Source organism: Setaria viridis, chromosome 7 (assembly GCF_005286985.2).
Source record: "Setaria viridis chromosome 7, Setaria_viridis_v4.0, whole genome shotgun sequence".
Classification (NCBI taxonomy): domain Eukaryota; kingdom Viridiplantae; phylum Streptophyta; class Magnoliopsida; order Poales; family Poaceae; genus Setaria; species Setaria viridis.
Window position 1 is genome coordinate 24,509,936 of NC_048269.2, and position 16,080 is coordinate 24,526,015.

The 16,080-nt window shown below is 47.0% G+C and overlaps 2 protein-coding genes across 2 annotated transcripts; one reads left to right on the forward strand and one right to left on the reverse strand.

The window, feature by feature from the left end:
* The first annotated feature begins 866 nt into the window (after positions 1-866).
* LOC117862618 (protein RETICULATA, chloroplastic) lies at positions 867-3,588 on the forward strand. Its single transcript, XM_034746120.2, has 7 exons — positions 867-1,383; positions 1,467-1,565; positions 1,670-1,890; positions 2,111-2,180; positions 2,304-2,383; positions 2,665-2,729; positions 3,096-3,588. The coding sequence occupies exons 1-7, from the start codon at positions 922-924 to the stop codon at positions 3,287-3,289; spliced, it is 1,191 nt and encodes a 396-aa protein (XP_034602011.1). The 5' UTR covers positions 867-921; the 3' UTR covers positions 3,290-3,588.
* Positions 3,589-5,786: 2,198 nt separating this feature from the next.
* On the reverse strand, positions 5,787-10,363 carry LOC117865167 (probable metal-nicotianamine transporter YSL13). Its single transcript, XM_034749307.2, has 6 exons — positions 9,785-10,363; positions 7,907-8,070; positions 7,722-7,819; positions 7,503-7,640; positions 7,198-7,387; positions 5,787-7,122 (listed from the first exon to the last, which is right to left on the reverse strand). Exons 1-6 carry the CDS (start codon positions 10,281-10,283, stop codon positions 6,010-6,012), a joined length of 2,202 nt encoding a protein of 733 aa, XP_034605198.1. The 5' UTR covers positions 10,284-10,363; the 3' UTR covers positions 5,787-6,009.
* Positions 10,364-16,080: the final 5,717 nt, after the last annotated feature.

The following is a 16,080-nucleotide window of genomic DNA, read 5'->3' on the forward strand; positions in this document are numbered from 1 at the left end:
CTAAGGAAGCTAGCTGTTCTTTTTGAAGAGGAGTCACCTGACGTTGTGCTCTTTTTTATCTGCTCTGGGGTTCATTTTCAACCAAGCAGTGCGAAACTTCCTAGCGTTTTCCTTCGAAAAAAACTTCCTAGCGTTTTTTTAATCAAACCTTTCTCTTTTTTTTTGAAAAACTTTAATCAAACCTTTCTAGCAGTGAGAGTAGGCTTCGACTGTTCAACTTTCTTTGGCTAAGTTTCAACAACCTATTATGAATAGCATACTTTTGAATTTGTGATGCACCTATTCTGAATAGTAGGTTCTACACTGACGTCTGGCCCATCTACTTTCACAAAACAAAAGTACATTGCTGGCCTCGTATGGCCTACCTAGGCCCAGTGACTGGAAGAAACTGTCCCTTTCTCCGGCCTGCTAGGGGAAGTGCTCGTGTCCGGGTGAATTGAAATAATCGATCACTCAACTTTAGTCTTCAGACCTCCTCTCAAAAAAAAAAACTTTAGACCTACCATCATTGTTGAACTTGAGAGTTCATTTATCTTGTTTCAAAAATAGAAACAAAATAAAGAGTGTGTTTGATCTTTGATGATGTGATGCAATTGAATTTTGCACTACAATCGCGAAGTAATACTCTTTCTGTTAGCTACTACTAGCTCTTTACATTTACAAACTAGCACCAGTCACGTTGCACAAAGTCGCCATCGATCGGACAAACAGAACGCAGCTCATGGTGACATGAACGCCGAAACAAATCCGTCAAATTTTCTGGAGTTTTGTTCCTGACAAATCATTTCTTTCTTGAAAAACAAAAGGGAGAAAAAGTTCCTTTTTCAAAAAAGAAGAGAAAAAAAAGGCTAGAACAGCCAAAACTCAAAAACCTAAACCCTTCCGCGCACCGCCGACTGCCGTCTGTCCCTCACGCACACCATGGCCTTCGCCGCCTCCCCATCCCTCTCCTCCCTCACTTCCTCCACATCCTCCGCCGCCGGCGCCGCCGCATCCGCGGCCTCCTCTTCGACCTCTTCTTGCAACGCCTTTCACGCGCCGAGGCCCCTCCACCTCTCGCTCAAGCCCGTCTCCCCGCAACCCAAGCCCCAGTCGCTCTCCTGCTCCGCGCCGCACGTCCCCTGCGCCGCCGCCGGCGACGGATCGGGCACCGGGAACCGCGGGGATGGCTCCGGAGGGAACGGCGGCAAGGATGGAGGAGGCGGCGGGGCCGGCGAGGATGACGACGACTACGAGGAGGCCGAGTTCGGCCCGCTGCTCGGCTTCGACGAGGTGCTGCGCCTCGCCGCGGCGCGCGGCGTTGCGCTCCCGGGCGACATGATGGAGGCGGCTAAGGACGCCGGCATCCGCGAAGTCTTGTTGCTCCGCTACTTCGATCTGCAGGTACTCGAATTGCAGGGGATTTGTGTACGGAAGGTGTGAGCGTGGCCGTTTTTCCTCATTCCTTTCGATGTTGATCTGTGCAGGCTGCGCCGTGGCCGCTGGGCGCGATGATCCGGGCCTTCTCGATGCTCCGCAACCGGATGCTTGCGGACCCGTCGTTCCTCTTCAAAGTTGGAACAGAGGTGGGTGTGATTGCTTAGTTATTTCTTAAGTGATCGGATTATGAGGGGTTTCAGTTTCAGTTACAGTTCTGTAGTTGCTTAATTGAGTTTTGGTTTTGGTGCAGATTGTAATTGACTCTTGCTGCGCCACATTCGCGGAGGTGCAGAAGAGGGGAAAGGATTTCTGGGCAGAGTTTGAGCTGTATGCTGCTGATCTTTTGGTCGGGGTGGCTGTTGATATTGCGCTCGTGGGGCTATTGGCTCCTTATGTGAGATTCGGGAAGCCATCTGCTTCGACAGGGCTCTTGGGAAGGTTCAACAGGATGGCTGTGTCTTTGCCAAGCAGGTGAAATTTCATTTCAGTTGTTTTCTATGGATATTGGTAGCAACACCATGAGAACGGCTTGAATTTGAAAGTCTGTTCAATTTGTATTATATTGTTCTCATGACCACTTCTTGATCTAATAAAGTGAAGGTGATGGTGTAGATGTGGCAAATCAATAGTAGTGTATTAGAGCTTGACTTCAAACATTCTCCTGTATGATACTATGATTTTGAAACTGCAGCGTTTTTGAAGCTGAAAGGCCAGGCAGCAGGTTTACAGTTCAGCAAAGAATTGGAACGTATTTTTACAAGGTAACCAATCTTACATGGGAAGGTTGCTCTAAATTTGGAGCTATAGTTGATGTTTAGCTCTAATTGCTGGACCACTATTCTGTTGTTTGGACAGTCTTTAAAACATGTCTGTTTGAATTGCAGGGTGTCCTGTATGGCTCAGTTGGATTTGTCTGTGGTATAATTGGTCAAGGGATTGCTAACATGATAATGACTGCCAAGAGGTAATGGCCAATTGTTATTAGTGCTTCTGCCCGTCAAATTCCAGAATATTGTTATGCAATTGGACGACTAATTTCATAGTTTGCTTCTGAATTTATTGGTTGCTGATCCTATTGAACTAGTGTATTTTGTTTCCATATACAGTTTATTTTTTCTTATTGATATCAATCTATCATGTTTATATGTTTTGTTCTCTCCGTAACTAGTGTCGGTTAATGTATTATCTGATCCTCCCCCCTCCCCCCTACTTTGACTTGTGTGCTGATGCTTGTTCCTTGTTCAGGAGTGTAAAAAAATCAGATGAAGATATTCCTGTTCCACCTCTCGTTAAAAGTGCTGCACTTTGGGGTATGCTTATCATCTGTTGCCTTTTATTATCACATTTACCTGGTCTGAGATACATTTTTCGTGATTGCAAATAGCTAAGTATTGGTTTGATGTCTACTGAGACAGTGAGACATCAAGATGCAGCAGGGCATATTTCAGTGTTGAATGCTTGGCACTTTGCTAATCTTACTAATATTGTCATCATTGTTCATATAACTATATTGGATCAGATGATCTCAGAAATGAAAGTTCATTTTAGTTATGTTGCACATCTTCTGGTACCTTTGCTTATGCTACTTTTATGCAGCTAACTGTGTCATTTGTGTGTTCAGCTAGGATATAATTTATGTTGTTCCTATTCAACTGACAAACTGTGTTGGCATGTAGGTGTGTTCCTTGCTGTATCATCTAACACGCGCTACCAGATTATCAATGGTCTGGAGCGTGTAGTGGAAGCATCGCCTGTCGCAAAGCGCGTTCCACCTGTTGCTATGGCTTTCACCATTGGTGTTCGTTTTGCCAACAATATCTATGGTGGAATGCAGTTTGTGGACTGGGCTCGCTGGAGTGGTGTTCAGTAATGGTGGGTACTCTTAGCTGTTGCAGTCACCAAAACATCATTAGGTTTAGGTGGTGGAGCTTTGTTGTTTGTTTCCTTAGATTTCATGGTAAGTAGTGGGGGCTGGAGCTCTGTGAAAGTTAGGAACTATTGCTTGGAGAAACCAGGAAGCGCATCACATCATATGGTTGGCATGCATGAACTGAAAACAAGAAATCCATTTCTATTGCTGTTGGGGGCAAATGTTGTAGTGTGCGTTCGAAATTGATCATCTGCACTTTTGCCAGACTGAATGAATAAAGGCGACCTGAATTACCCCTAGATCTCTGTCTTGTGTTGTTAAGCTCTAAGCTGAATTCTTGCGGCTGCAGCACCAGTTACTCTAAGCTGCTGTAGCTTTGATGGCTAGCGGCTGCTGCCGCCAGCTGCAGCAATCTTTGCCGATCAGGTGCTTCAGTGTCAATTCTTCACGGAGATGTCAAGTGCATGAACATACTTTTGAATGAAAGCTAGACGGTAAAGGTCTCAGATTTTGGTGCGTCGAGGTCGATCCCAATTGATCAGACCCATCTAGTCACAGCCGTGCAAGGAACATTCGTACTTGGACCCAGAATGCTAGCACACTGGCCAACTCAACGAGAAGAGCGACGTTTACAGCTTTGGAGTGATACTTCTCGAGCTATTAGTAAGGAAGAAGCCAATCTTTGAGAGAAAAACACTGTTTGGTGGCTGATAAGCCGACTGAATAAGCTGAAGCGAACAGGCCCGAGAACGGCAAGAAGCAGAACCTGTCGAACTATTTCCTATGGGCGATAGGTGAAAGGCCCCTCGAGGAGATAGTGGACGACCAGATTCTAGGGGAAGCAAGCGAGGAAGCGATCGAGGGCACAGCTCGGCTGGCACAGGAGTGCCTCAGCCTGACGCGAGGGGAGCGGCCTACCATGAAAGAAGTGGAGATGAGGCTGCAGATGCTGAGGACCAGCCACGCCGTTGCTCCAAGGTCCAGGATGGACGAGGCGGTCCGTCCTCAAATCAACGGGATTATTGGTGCTGTTCCGGTGGCTGCTGGTCACCACGGCTCACGGCAGTACAGCCTAGAGCAGGAGTTGTAGATTAATTGCTGGCAGTGCGTCTCGCTGCTGTGTGCATTTTCTAAATAAATTGCTTGTCGTGCCGCTATAATTTTGTACCGCAAACCTCATACAGAGGAACATGTACCCCCTTCAAAACTTTTTCGAGCAAGTATCTTCTTCAGAACTGATATGATCAGGAACAGGATACGGCTGCCGGAGTGTAATCTGTGGATGCTAATTGGTAATTGCTACATGTCTTGGATTGAAAAGAATGGAAATGATCATCTGGACCATAGCTTGATTTCCGTTGCCCTACCCCTACTTGGGCAGGCTTTTGTAAATGCTACTCAGGGTGTCTTTAGTAGTGTCACGTCGGAGTGTCACGTCGAATGTTCGGACTAAATATGAGCTAATTATAAAACTAATTGCAGAACCTCTGGGCTAATTCGCGAGACGAATCTATTAAGACTAATTAATCCATCATTAGCAAATGGTTACTGTAGCACCATGTTGTCAAGTCATGGACTAATTAGGCTCAATAGATTCGTCTCGCGAATTAGACTCTGCAATTAGTTTTATAATTAATCTATGTTTAATACTCTAATTAGTATCAAACATCCGAGTGCTGAACTTTAGCAGGTGGTATCCAAACATCCCCTCAAGATACCTGAGGTACCCGGCGGCGGCCACGCCAGGCAAGAGGTACTCCGGCGGCGGGTCGTCTCTGATGACCTTGGCGTACCTCCTCTTCCAGAGGTCCATGTCGATCTCGGCGGGGTCTGGCTCGCGCCCGGCCGCCTTGTCCTCCTCGACCTCCCTCAGCGTCTCCTCCATGAAGCGGTCGACGTCGGCGTGCATCGCGGCCAGGTGCTCCCGGGCGGCCCTCCGCTCCTCCCGCGTTGGCCACCTCTTTCTTCCCCTTCCCCTTGGTCTGCGACGTCGCCCATGACGAGACGAGGGCTCGGCTGATCAGCGGTGCTCCGTCCTGGTAACGAACACGCGTCGGTTATCTCCCTCCATGCGTGGCGCGGCGTGCCATATTTGTAGCGCTTTTGGAGTTCGGACGGACCGCCCCCCAGTCGAATCGAATCGGACCCCGATGGCGGCGAGCCCTCATCGGACTCCGGACTCCGCGTTGCACGCTCCGCGCGACGAGATTTGGGCCGGTTACTTTTGGTTGGGCCAGTTTGTTAAAAAAAAAGTTTGGTTGGGTCCCTTTCTCCCGTCTAAACAAGAAGCCCAAATGCCGGTCACTTCTCACTCCAGCCTTCTTTGTCCTCGAGCGCTGTGGAAACTGGGCCGTATAGCTATATTCATCCTGTATATATACGATAGTTGAAGAACATTCACTCAAAAGAAAGTAATAACAGCTTTTTTTTTCTTCAAAAAAAGGGTGAGAACAGAACAGTCCCTAACTGTCCAACTTCCTCCTCGCTGACGCACATATGAAATGTATCACACTTAATAGACCAACAGGAATACTACAGCTTTTCATCAACCTGTACATATTTTTTTCATCTGATATTAATCTCAGAATATTGTCCTCTCTCTGACATACGGATTCACAACGGAAAAGACTATTCCCCACTACACGCACAGCAGATGAGAAGCAGGCGGAACATGAACTTCACAAGTCACAACTATTAACATTTCATCTCCAGAAAACATTCTACGATAGCGTTGTAAGGAAAGCATCCACCTTGTCGTTCATCGTCCTCGACAGGAACTTCATGCAGATCGGAGGCTTCACCTTGGCAAGAGCCAGCACCGACTGAGGCAGGACCCATATCCCATCGCCACAGATCATGCCGGACGCGACCGCAGGCGCGAACGCGTCCGCCTTGGCTCTGTCCAGCCTCTGCCACACGAACAGTATCACCGTCCCGACGAACATGTCCACTGCGAAGTACGCCCCGATGTAGAAAGGGATGGCCATTGCCATCGGGATCGGGATGAACCGCGACACCTTCTTGGGCACCAGGTCCCTGATCAGGTTGATGACGATCGCCGCGGCGAAGAACACGTAGCAGAGTGTGAGGCAGTTCTTCGGGAGCGAGGAGAAGCCGTCCACGCCCAGGATCGCCATGCTACGGAACACGGCGGCGTTTGGCGCGGGGTACTCGCTGCCGTTGGCGCCAATGTTGCCGAAGGCCTTGTAGAAGAGCCAGAACACGCAGGGTGCGATGACGCAGCCCATCGCCGTGCCTATGACTTGGCTGATGAACATTGACCTCGGTGAGGCCAGTGTCAGGTATCCGGTTTTGAAGTCCCCCATCAGGTCAGCAGCTGTGCCCACAATGTTCATCATCACGCCACAGGCAGCCAGCCCAGCAAGGACGCCACCATGCGAGGCGCCTACCCATGCACCGAATGCAAAGATCGCAAGCTTTCCGTAGGTGGTAACTAGAGACCAGTCAGTGAGACCAGATCCATAGGCATTGCAGAAGGCAAGTAGAGGAGCAAAAATGTAGGCTACCAGGATGTGGTACCACTTCAGCTGTGGAAATATCTGCGGCACAGTACCGATAGATATGGCAGCAATAACAACATAGCCTCCAAGTGCAACATACCAAGGAATTTGGTCTTTGGTGAAGAGTTCATTGCGCCGCTCTTCGTCGTATGAGACAGGGGCGGTGTCGGTAACTATGGCATCATCAGAGATAGGAAGTGTACTAGCATTACTTTTCTTGAGTTGAGATCTTAATGAAACTGCTGTGAGAATGGATATCTTTAGGACGTTGTATATACCATCTCCAAGAATCAAGGCAATGGCCATGAAGACCTGCAATACCGACAGAATTTAGTGGCTGAAAGGAAAACTGAGTCCTCAGGGAAAGAACACACAACATATCCTTACCCGGTAACCTTGCATTCCATGAAGATTGGTGTCAGCGAGATCAGCAGAGAACCAAATTCCCTTTTTCTTGGCTATGAGGGGCCACATTATTCCCCAGGAGAGAATGGCACCCAGGAGAATAGATACATTGACAATATGTGAGCAAATCATTCCCACTCCAACATACGTAGGAGAGAAGTCAAAGTAAAACCTTGGAAAATAAAAAGAATGTTCGATTAATGAAGAACATAGAAAAAAATGTGATCTGCAGAAGAAAGAAACATCAAATGTTGACATGTCGTAGTTGGATGGACAATAATTCTTACCTGTTGTCAAAAGCTTGCATGCCTAATGATGGAAATTTTTGGAATCCACATTCTTCTATGTTAGCAGTATAGAACCACTGAAAGAAACCCCAAACAAAGCTAAGGACAAAGAATGTGCCCAATTTCTTCACTTGCTTCCTGTAAACAACAAGAAACACAAATGAACTTCTCAGCTCTTGTGCCCTACTAGAATATAAATGAATACTATTCTGTATTCACCTTGCAAGCTTGGCACCCTGGGGCGTGTGAAAGCCGTTTATGAGGTAGGCTGTTGCAGTGCCACTGGGATATGTCAGCTTGTAGTCGACGATCATAACCTGAATAATTCATAGTAATTTTTGTTAAAATGGTGCTGACGGGATTAACCAACAAAGAGGGTTGGTCAGTTGGATATAGAAATTGACCTTTCTCAGTGGCACAAGCCCAAAGAGCCCAATGAAGCTGACAAGGAACAAGAAACCAATTATCCATCCAAGTTGTGGATTTTTTATATTTTGAGCATCGTTTGCCTCAGTTGACATGGCAGCAATTTTATCACTCATGGCCAATAGGTAGCTACCAAAGCCCCCTGGAAAGTCAGCATGTGAAAACTAAGAATGCCAGCCTATAACTACTTTAATTTAGGATTTTTGCAATATCATCTGTAAATAATTTATTGGTGGACAGCTACAACATATTAAAGTTAAGTACCATGCAGCCCCTTATTTGCCAACATAATAAGGTATTAAGGTTACACTTTGCCACTGTAGAGTCTGTAGGAAGAAAAAAGTTTTCACTATTCTACCAGCTTGCCACTAGTTATGAATAGAAAAGCAACATGCAACAAAAGTGCTGTTATGTTTTCTTACATTTTTCTCCATCCTAACTGGATAAGCTGTGTTGCCGCATGTTGATATCAACCTAACTTTTTAATTCTAAGAGATAGGAAGTCTTTACAGCAAAAAAGGATGGGTTGTTCTGAGATTGTGACAGCTAGATGGGAGCTTGGGTTGTCTAGAAGTTGCCTATCACTGTCATGAGCGGTAGCTTACAGAGTCCAGCTGACTGTTTAGAATTATCAATTGCATTAGCAAATTAAACCAGTTAAATAATCTCTGGTAGTTTAAGTAATAGTAGCTGTAAACCAGACGTTTCCTCTCATTCTCTTGAGAAATTAGTAAACCAAGAAAATGCAGGCTCCTTCTAAAGTGTCCTAATACAGAGAGCAACCCAGCTAGGCACTTCTGAATCGCGTCACTTCCAAGCATGTTCTTCCAAATTTGTCCTGCACTATGCTTCCACACTATTTTCTTTATTCAGCCATTGACAGATTCGTCAAAAACTTGTAGCTATATTGGTACAAGGACATTTGTTTGTATCCAGGGACAGACCTAGGGCAAGGCGACCCTGGGCGCCCACCCAGGCTCCACATCTGCCAAAACCATGAGCTTATTTAGTGTTTAGCTGTTGGGTAGCACGATTTGTAGAGCTGTAGAGTGGAGACGCCCAAGCTCATCGAAGTTGCTGGGTCCGACACTGTAGCCTTAGCTCTCAACTGGGTTCCCAGGTTGCTCCCACAAAACACACACACACAAACACAGTGGATTGTTGCTGCTGGAACGACTGCAGCTTTTCTGGTTCTCTTCTACTCCATATATAGCTGAATAAGAGCTACAGTATTTGATATGGAAAATAACTGCTCTAATTTGCCTACTACTGCCATTATTCTGTGCTGAAAATTAGCTAGCTCTAAAGACTATGCATCTAAACAACATCACGAACCTGGACATGCAGGATTATTTTCCAATAATTTCATAACAATATCAAGACACACAAGGTACAGTGCGCGTGGGCCAATAATACGAAACCACAAGCAGATAAATTCAGTAGACTTGGCTTTTGTACCCTGCAATCTTAGCGAGGACTAACACAGAGGAGAAGGAAACCAGGCTACTGATCTACTGCAAGCATAGTTGCAAAGAATTATCCAGTCGATTATTTCTTTTTCTGTATGATGCATAACGAAATCACGAGTTCACGACCATAATACTAGAAACATGCCAAGAGATTATGATGACTGTAAACTTAGACTGTTTGTCCCTAGATTATATAAGCTGGATTATGGTCCAAGGATAATAGGGTAAATATCTGTCTTGGGATCACTTGGGGACCACAAATAATTCAGATTAGTTTTGGTCCCAGGGTGATCCTCAAGTGTTCTTTTACCATAATATCCATAACCCATAATCTAGATTTATAATCCGAAACTAACAGGACTTAATAGATGGGAAAAAGACGATCACCGCTAAAGGCGAGGCCGCAGGAGGCGACAACGCAGGTCTGAATGACGGTGTTCTCCTGGCGCGTGAAGGGCTGCTTGAGCAAGCCCACGCTCTCGATGGCCTTGGTCCAGAGGCGGACGAAGAAGAATCCGAGGAGCCCCGCGGAGATGTTGAGCGAGGGGATGATCCCCGTGGTGAGGTTGAGCTTCATGACGATGATGCTGAACAGGACGGCGAGGAAGAAGCTGACCACGAAGGCGCGCACCGTCAGCTGCTCCCGCCACGACGGCACGGGCTGGCCCGCGAACGCGCGCTCCACGGAAGGCGCCCCCGCCGCCGCCTCGTCCTCCTCCGCGCCCGCGCCCACCTCCGCCCCCGCCCCGTCGCGGGCCGGCGACGCCGCCGAGGCCGCGCGGCCGTCGCCGGGCTTGCCCCGCCGCCGGAGCTCGTTCGCCTCCACCATCTCGACGCCCTCGGCGCCGTTCGAGCCCGGGGCCTCGCCGTGCGTCGCGGTGGCCATCTGGACGGGGACCCGCCGCGGCAGCCTGCAGCGGAACTTGGGGGAGGTGGAGGTGCGCACGTGCGGGAACTGCTATGCGCCCCTGCTGGGCAGAGCACGCGCAGGCCAGAATATTTATGGAGGGTTCTGGCTGGCAACCGGTTCGAGGTGACGTGGCCGTTGGCTAGGCGGCTCTTGGCTGGAAGTTTTGACTGGTGCATGACGTCACAGCCGGGTCGAGTATGACGCCCGTTGCATGGTACTGTCTCTCAGTCAGCCTGTCACCAGCGTAGCACTCGTACAAAATCAGGCCGGCGGGGTGAACTGTCTCCGGCGAGCCGTTAGGCAAAATTAGGTTCCTGATTCCGTGGAGTAAAGTCCATGAATTAAATATGCTTAACAGGTTCGCGAATTAGCCTCCATACGTGTAATTAGTTTTATAATTAGCTCATATTTAGTCCTCCCGATTAGCATCCGAAGATTCGATGTGATAACTACTAAACTTTAGCTCAAGGATCCAAACACAGGTCCAAAACATATATTTAACCCATGTACTAAACTTTAGTCCCTACCCTGTTTGGATTCATGGACTAAAGTCCATTAATGCAGATGAACAAAGACGATATTACTCTTGTTTTGAAGATGGAAACTCCCTGCTCACCATCTTCTCACTCGACACCACCCGAACCGCCTCCTTGGCCTCCTCCAATTTCTCCGCTAGCTCACCCTTTTCTCCGAAGAGCTCAGAGTTCTTGCCCTCCAACTCCACCACTAGAGCCTCCAATCTCGCGACTTTGCTGGACACGGCCGCCACCTTCGCCTCCTTCTCCCAGAGCAACTTCTGCGACCGAGCCCTCACCATGACAGCTTCCTTGAACCGCGTGTAGACCTCACCCTTGGCACTCGCCTTCTGCGCCGCCCGCCCCTCCGCATCCTGGAGCAACCCCTGAATGGCGGCGAGGCGGGTACGGAGCGCGGCGACCTCGTCGGCGGCAGCGCGGAGCGGCACCGCGAGGGCGGCCTGCGCCACCGCGCGCTTGGTGGTGGACAGCACATTGGCGTCGGCGGAGAGCTCATCGAGGCGCGCCGTGAGTGCCGCCACCTGCCCCCGCCGCTCCGTCACCTCCATGAGCAGCATGGTGTTGAGCGCCTTCAGCTGCTTCGCCTTCCGGTCCCGCGCCTCCTGCGCCGGCGCGTCCTCCGCGGCCTTCACCGGCGGCACCTCCTCCGCCGTGGCATGGTTTCCATTGCCATTGGTGGCGGCGTGGTTGCCGTTGCCATTGGCTGCAGCGGGAGGGAGGCTGGCGGTGACGGCGGCCCAAGGAGGCCGGCGGTGACGGCGGCGGGGGCCGTGCAGGAGGGAGGCAATAAATGAGGGGTAAGGGTGTCTTCCATAACTTTTAGTCCACTTTAGTCGAGCCCCCTTGGACTAGAGGACTAAACCCTTTAGTCCATATTTTAGTCCAACTGTTTGCCACTTTAGGGACTAAAAGGGGCTAAAACGGGTGGACTAAACTTTAGTCCAGGTAACGAAACAGACCCTAATAAAATTTATTTGTTTTGGACTTCAAATTTAAGCGGCGACAAAAAGAAAGAGCAGACATTTAGGTTTGATAATTTCAGCAGTGTTTTAGAGATAAGTTTTTTTTTCTCAAAATGTATTCGATATGCTTGTTTGTTAAGATCAGCAGCGGAAATGAGTCATGATGCCTTCTTAAGGCACGGAAGAGGTGGGGAGTGACGCGAAGCGCTCCTGCCTTCTTGGATCTTGAAGATGAGCCCCCTCCTAAATTTGTGTGGGGCCGCCAATGACTAGGCTAGGAGATAGTAGACCAAAGTGTCATCAGCATCATCAACTAGGATCGTGGAGACAATTGGGCACTCCTAGTTGTGAGCTTAAATATCAAGTGACTAACCAATGTATATAGTTTTTTAATGGTAAAATAGCTAAATTTGTCCTTGAACTTTCGAGTTCGAAGGCCAACTTCACCTCCAGTTCTTGAAAGGTCCAGTTTAGTCCTCAAAGTTCTATTTTTGAGTCAATCTCGTCCTCCATATGTTGAGGATAGATTTCCAGGACCCGCAAGGAAGGAAAAAGATAGACTCCTATTAGGATTCCTCCTACTAGGACTCATACCATGTAATCCTACTAGGACTCCTTCTTGTAACCGACTAGTAATCCCACCCCCTGAGTATATAAAGGAGGGTAGGTGTACCTAGATCGACAGGCTCAGAACCATCATCAATAGCCAACAACCAGGCTACAGAACACCCAAGCGCAAGGTGCAATATACAACACCCCAAACAGGACGTAGGGTAGTACGCTACTTTGGCGGTCCGAACCTGTATAAATCTGCGTCTTATGTCCTCGCTTTTACCTTCGAGTACCAGGTCCGACGATTCCACACCAACAAATCTACTACCTCGGGATACCCATCGGTAGGTTGTCGGGTATAAAACACCGACATCTGGCGCGCCAGGTAGGGGTGAGCTTGAAAGACCTCATCATCAAAATCAATCTACTCGACAAGAAGAAAGTCACCGAGTCAGAGTTCCGAGCAGACAAATCTACGTCGAGACATAATTGATGCGCTCCGTGTTCCAATCAAAGACCGAGTCGGTTTCCGTTGTAGGCTGCTACGTATGGCTCATCGATCAAGTCACGTGCATATTGAGGCAAATAATCAAGTTGCCAATGACTACTTCGACTACTCGTCTCGACTAGAAACTAGTCGAGGGCGGGTTTCATGTGATCAACAACTAGTCATAATAGACTCCGACTAGTTGGCTTCATCAATGATCGACACGGCTTCGTCGGCAATCGTCCACGAATCAAGGTAAGTTATTTTTTTATTATTTTATATAAATTTTCCAACTTGTTTTTCGCATGCAAGACAACGCACCAACTACCTATCTGTGTATGTCTCTCGATGGTAATTACCCTCCAGAGCTAAACTTTACCAACTATTTCAAGGCATGTTGACCGACAGCCACGGGCTTGGTACACCGAATTATGGATGCTACAACCATGGGTTTGGTGCACTGAGTTTTGGAGGCACTGCCACGGGTTTGGTACATTGAATTTCAGAGGCAATAGCCATAGATTTGATGCATTGAATACTAGAGGCTCACAACAGCTACACCCTAAAAAGACACAAATCCTATGCGCACAACATGCACTCTTCTCGCTAAAAGTCAGAAACGTCTCAACGACTACTTTAAGCGCAATCGCTCTCTCTTTTGTCGCAATGCCAACTACTCATTTTCAATGTCTTCTCTTAGTGGTCGTCAATATTCTTGAGCAGAACACGCCTTAAATTCGTGGTAGCCTTAGATCTTCTAGCCTAAATGCTAGCACGCACACACAAGACAAAAAAGATCTTAGACGAGCAAACAGTAGTGCCAGTACGCGTACATGAGACACAAAGATCTCACACACGTAATGGCAATAGCTAAATAGGAACTGAGAGCCTAAACGTAACAGGCTAACTATTCGGTAGAAATATGGCCGAAATAAGAGCATGACACACAACATTTACATGACATTCATCACTGAATAAAATTCAGCAGTTCCAAAATCTACAAATATACTACATAATGTATGCATCTCTTTTTACAAGTCAAGCTTCGGCGAGGACTCTCATGGATGCTCAGTGTACCAACAATGGCTCTGCTAGCTCTCAAACTCGAGGGCTAAGCGTCAATAACTACTCAACGTGGCTCCTATGACTCACCTAGCGCATAAGCTCGAGGGCTGGACGTCGCAAAACTACTCGACGTGGCTCATACGACTCACCTGGCACATAAGCTCGAGGGCTAGACGCTGCAAAACTACTCTAATGATGACTTATGTGAAGACTAAAGATCCTCGAATTGATTATTTAATCATTCCAAGGCTCGAGGGCTCATAAACTACACCCAAGATTTTTCAAGATGAAAGAAGAAGATTCAAGATTGTATTAACTCTCAGCTTGATTCTTCAATTCAACCTAAGGATCAGGGGCAACTCCATATGGAGTGTGACTTATTCCACCCTCCATATCACATTCCAAAGATGAATATTACAAAATTAAGATGATCAAGGGCTTGAGCACACTAAAGTCTCATGGTAACTTTGAGAAACTTTGAAAATTCAGCAAGACAAAGTACTCGAAGAGCACCAAAACTACTCGGCGAGGATCTGAAAAGTACTCAAGGCTACTGCATTTGACTATGAAGCGCTCGGGGGCTTGTTGGGGATAGATCCCCAGTACTTGCAAGGAAGGAAGAAAACGGACTCCTACTAGAATTTCTCTGTAATCCTACTAGGACTCATACCATGTAATCCTATTAGGACTCTTCCTTGTAACCGACTAGTAATCCCGCCCTCTGAGTATATATAGGAGGGCAAAGGTATCTAGATCGGCAGGCTCAAAACCATCATCAATAGCCAACAACCAGGCTACACAACACCCAAGCGCAGAGCGCAATATACAACACCCCAAACAGGACGTAGGGTATTACGATACTCTGACGGCTCGAACCTGTATAAATCCGTGTCTTGTATCCTCGCTTTTACCTTTGAGTTCCAAGTCCGATGATTCCCCACCAACAAATCTACTACCTCAGGATACCCCTCGGTAGGTTGCTAGGTATAAAACACCAACACCATCCGACCTGGACCTCCATGTAGGCGCGCCACATCATCCAACCGGATCTTAGGATTTTGCTAGATAGGTCAAAAGTCTAAATTACCCTCCATTTCCTTCTATATCCAATTGCTCTTCTTTTTTTTTTCTCTCTCTCACAGCTGGCTCTCCCTTATCCCTTCCTTCTCCATCGCAGCTCCACCTCCAAATCGACAGCGCTGATGGTGCGTGGTGGATGGCATAGCAACGGAATGACAATATGAATGGAAGGAAGAACCCTCAGCGATGATGAATTGGAGCGCGCACGTGTAGAGATGGAGGTAGGCACCAATTTTTCCTCAAACTGGAATTTTGGGAATTTGGTGTTCAAATTGGTTCATTCCTACAACTTGTCGACTGATACATGGCGATTTTGATTGTTTCTGGCAGCTCGAATGTTTTCTCGACAACAGAAGGCATGTTCGCATGTTCTTACCGCCATGGTCAGTACCCGAGATTTCACACAAATGGACCAAGAGAGGAGAAGCCAAATGAAAGAAGGGCATATAGGATGTTTGTTCATTTGCTATAGTGGACCATGTGCTTAGGTGACGTAGAATGCCTAGTTGGCTATCCAGCTCGGATTAGGGATAGAATTGAACCTAAAAACTGAAGTTTGAGGACTAAATTGGACCTTGCAAGAGTTGGGAGACCAAGTTGATCTATTGACAGAAGTTCAGAGATGAATCTGACTATTTTACCTTTTTATCGAGTGGCCATGTGTTTTATAGTCTAATTTAAACAATCTCCGACAGGGAAACGAGTTATTAACAAGAACCCCCAACCGACATTTTCAAAAAAAAAACAACCACCTAAAAAAATAACTCTCAGAAAATGTCCTAATTAGACTAAAACCCTTTTGGTAATTGAAGAAATTCTAAAAACATCGCTAATCATCAAACACTCGCAAAAAAGCACTTTGGAATAAGGTTGTTAGGATTGGAATTCTAGGCGTACAATGGATCATAGGGCATACGTTATCACATTTTGCAAAATATACATTTTTATGTAAAAATGAAAATGTACAATATGTCATAAAAATGGCCTATAATTTGATTTTGATAAATTAAATTTATTTCTAAAAACTCAATTGGGCTTTTCACATTATTTTCAATCCTCCTTAATTGTAAACAATATTTTATCACAAATAA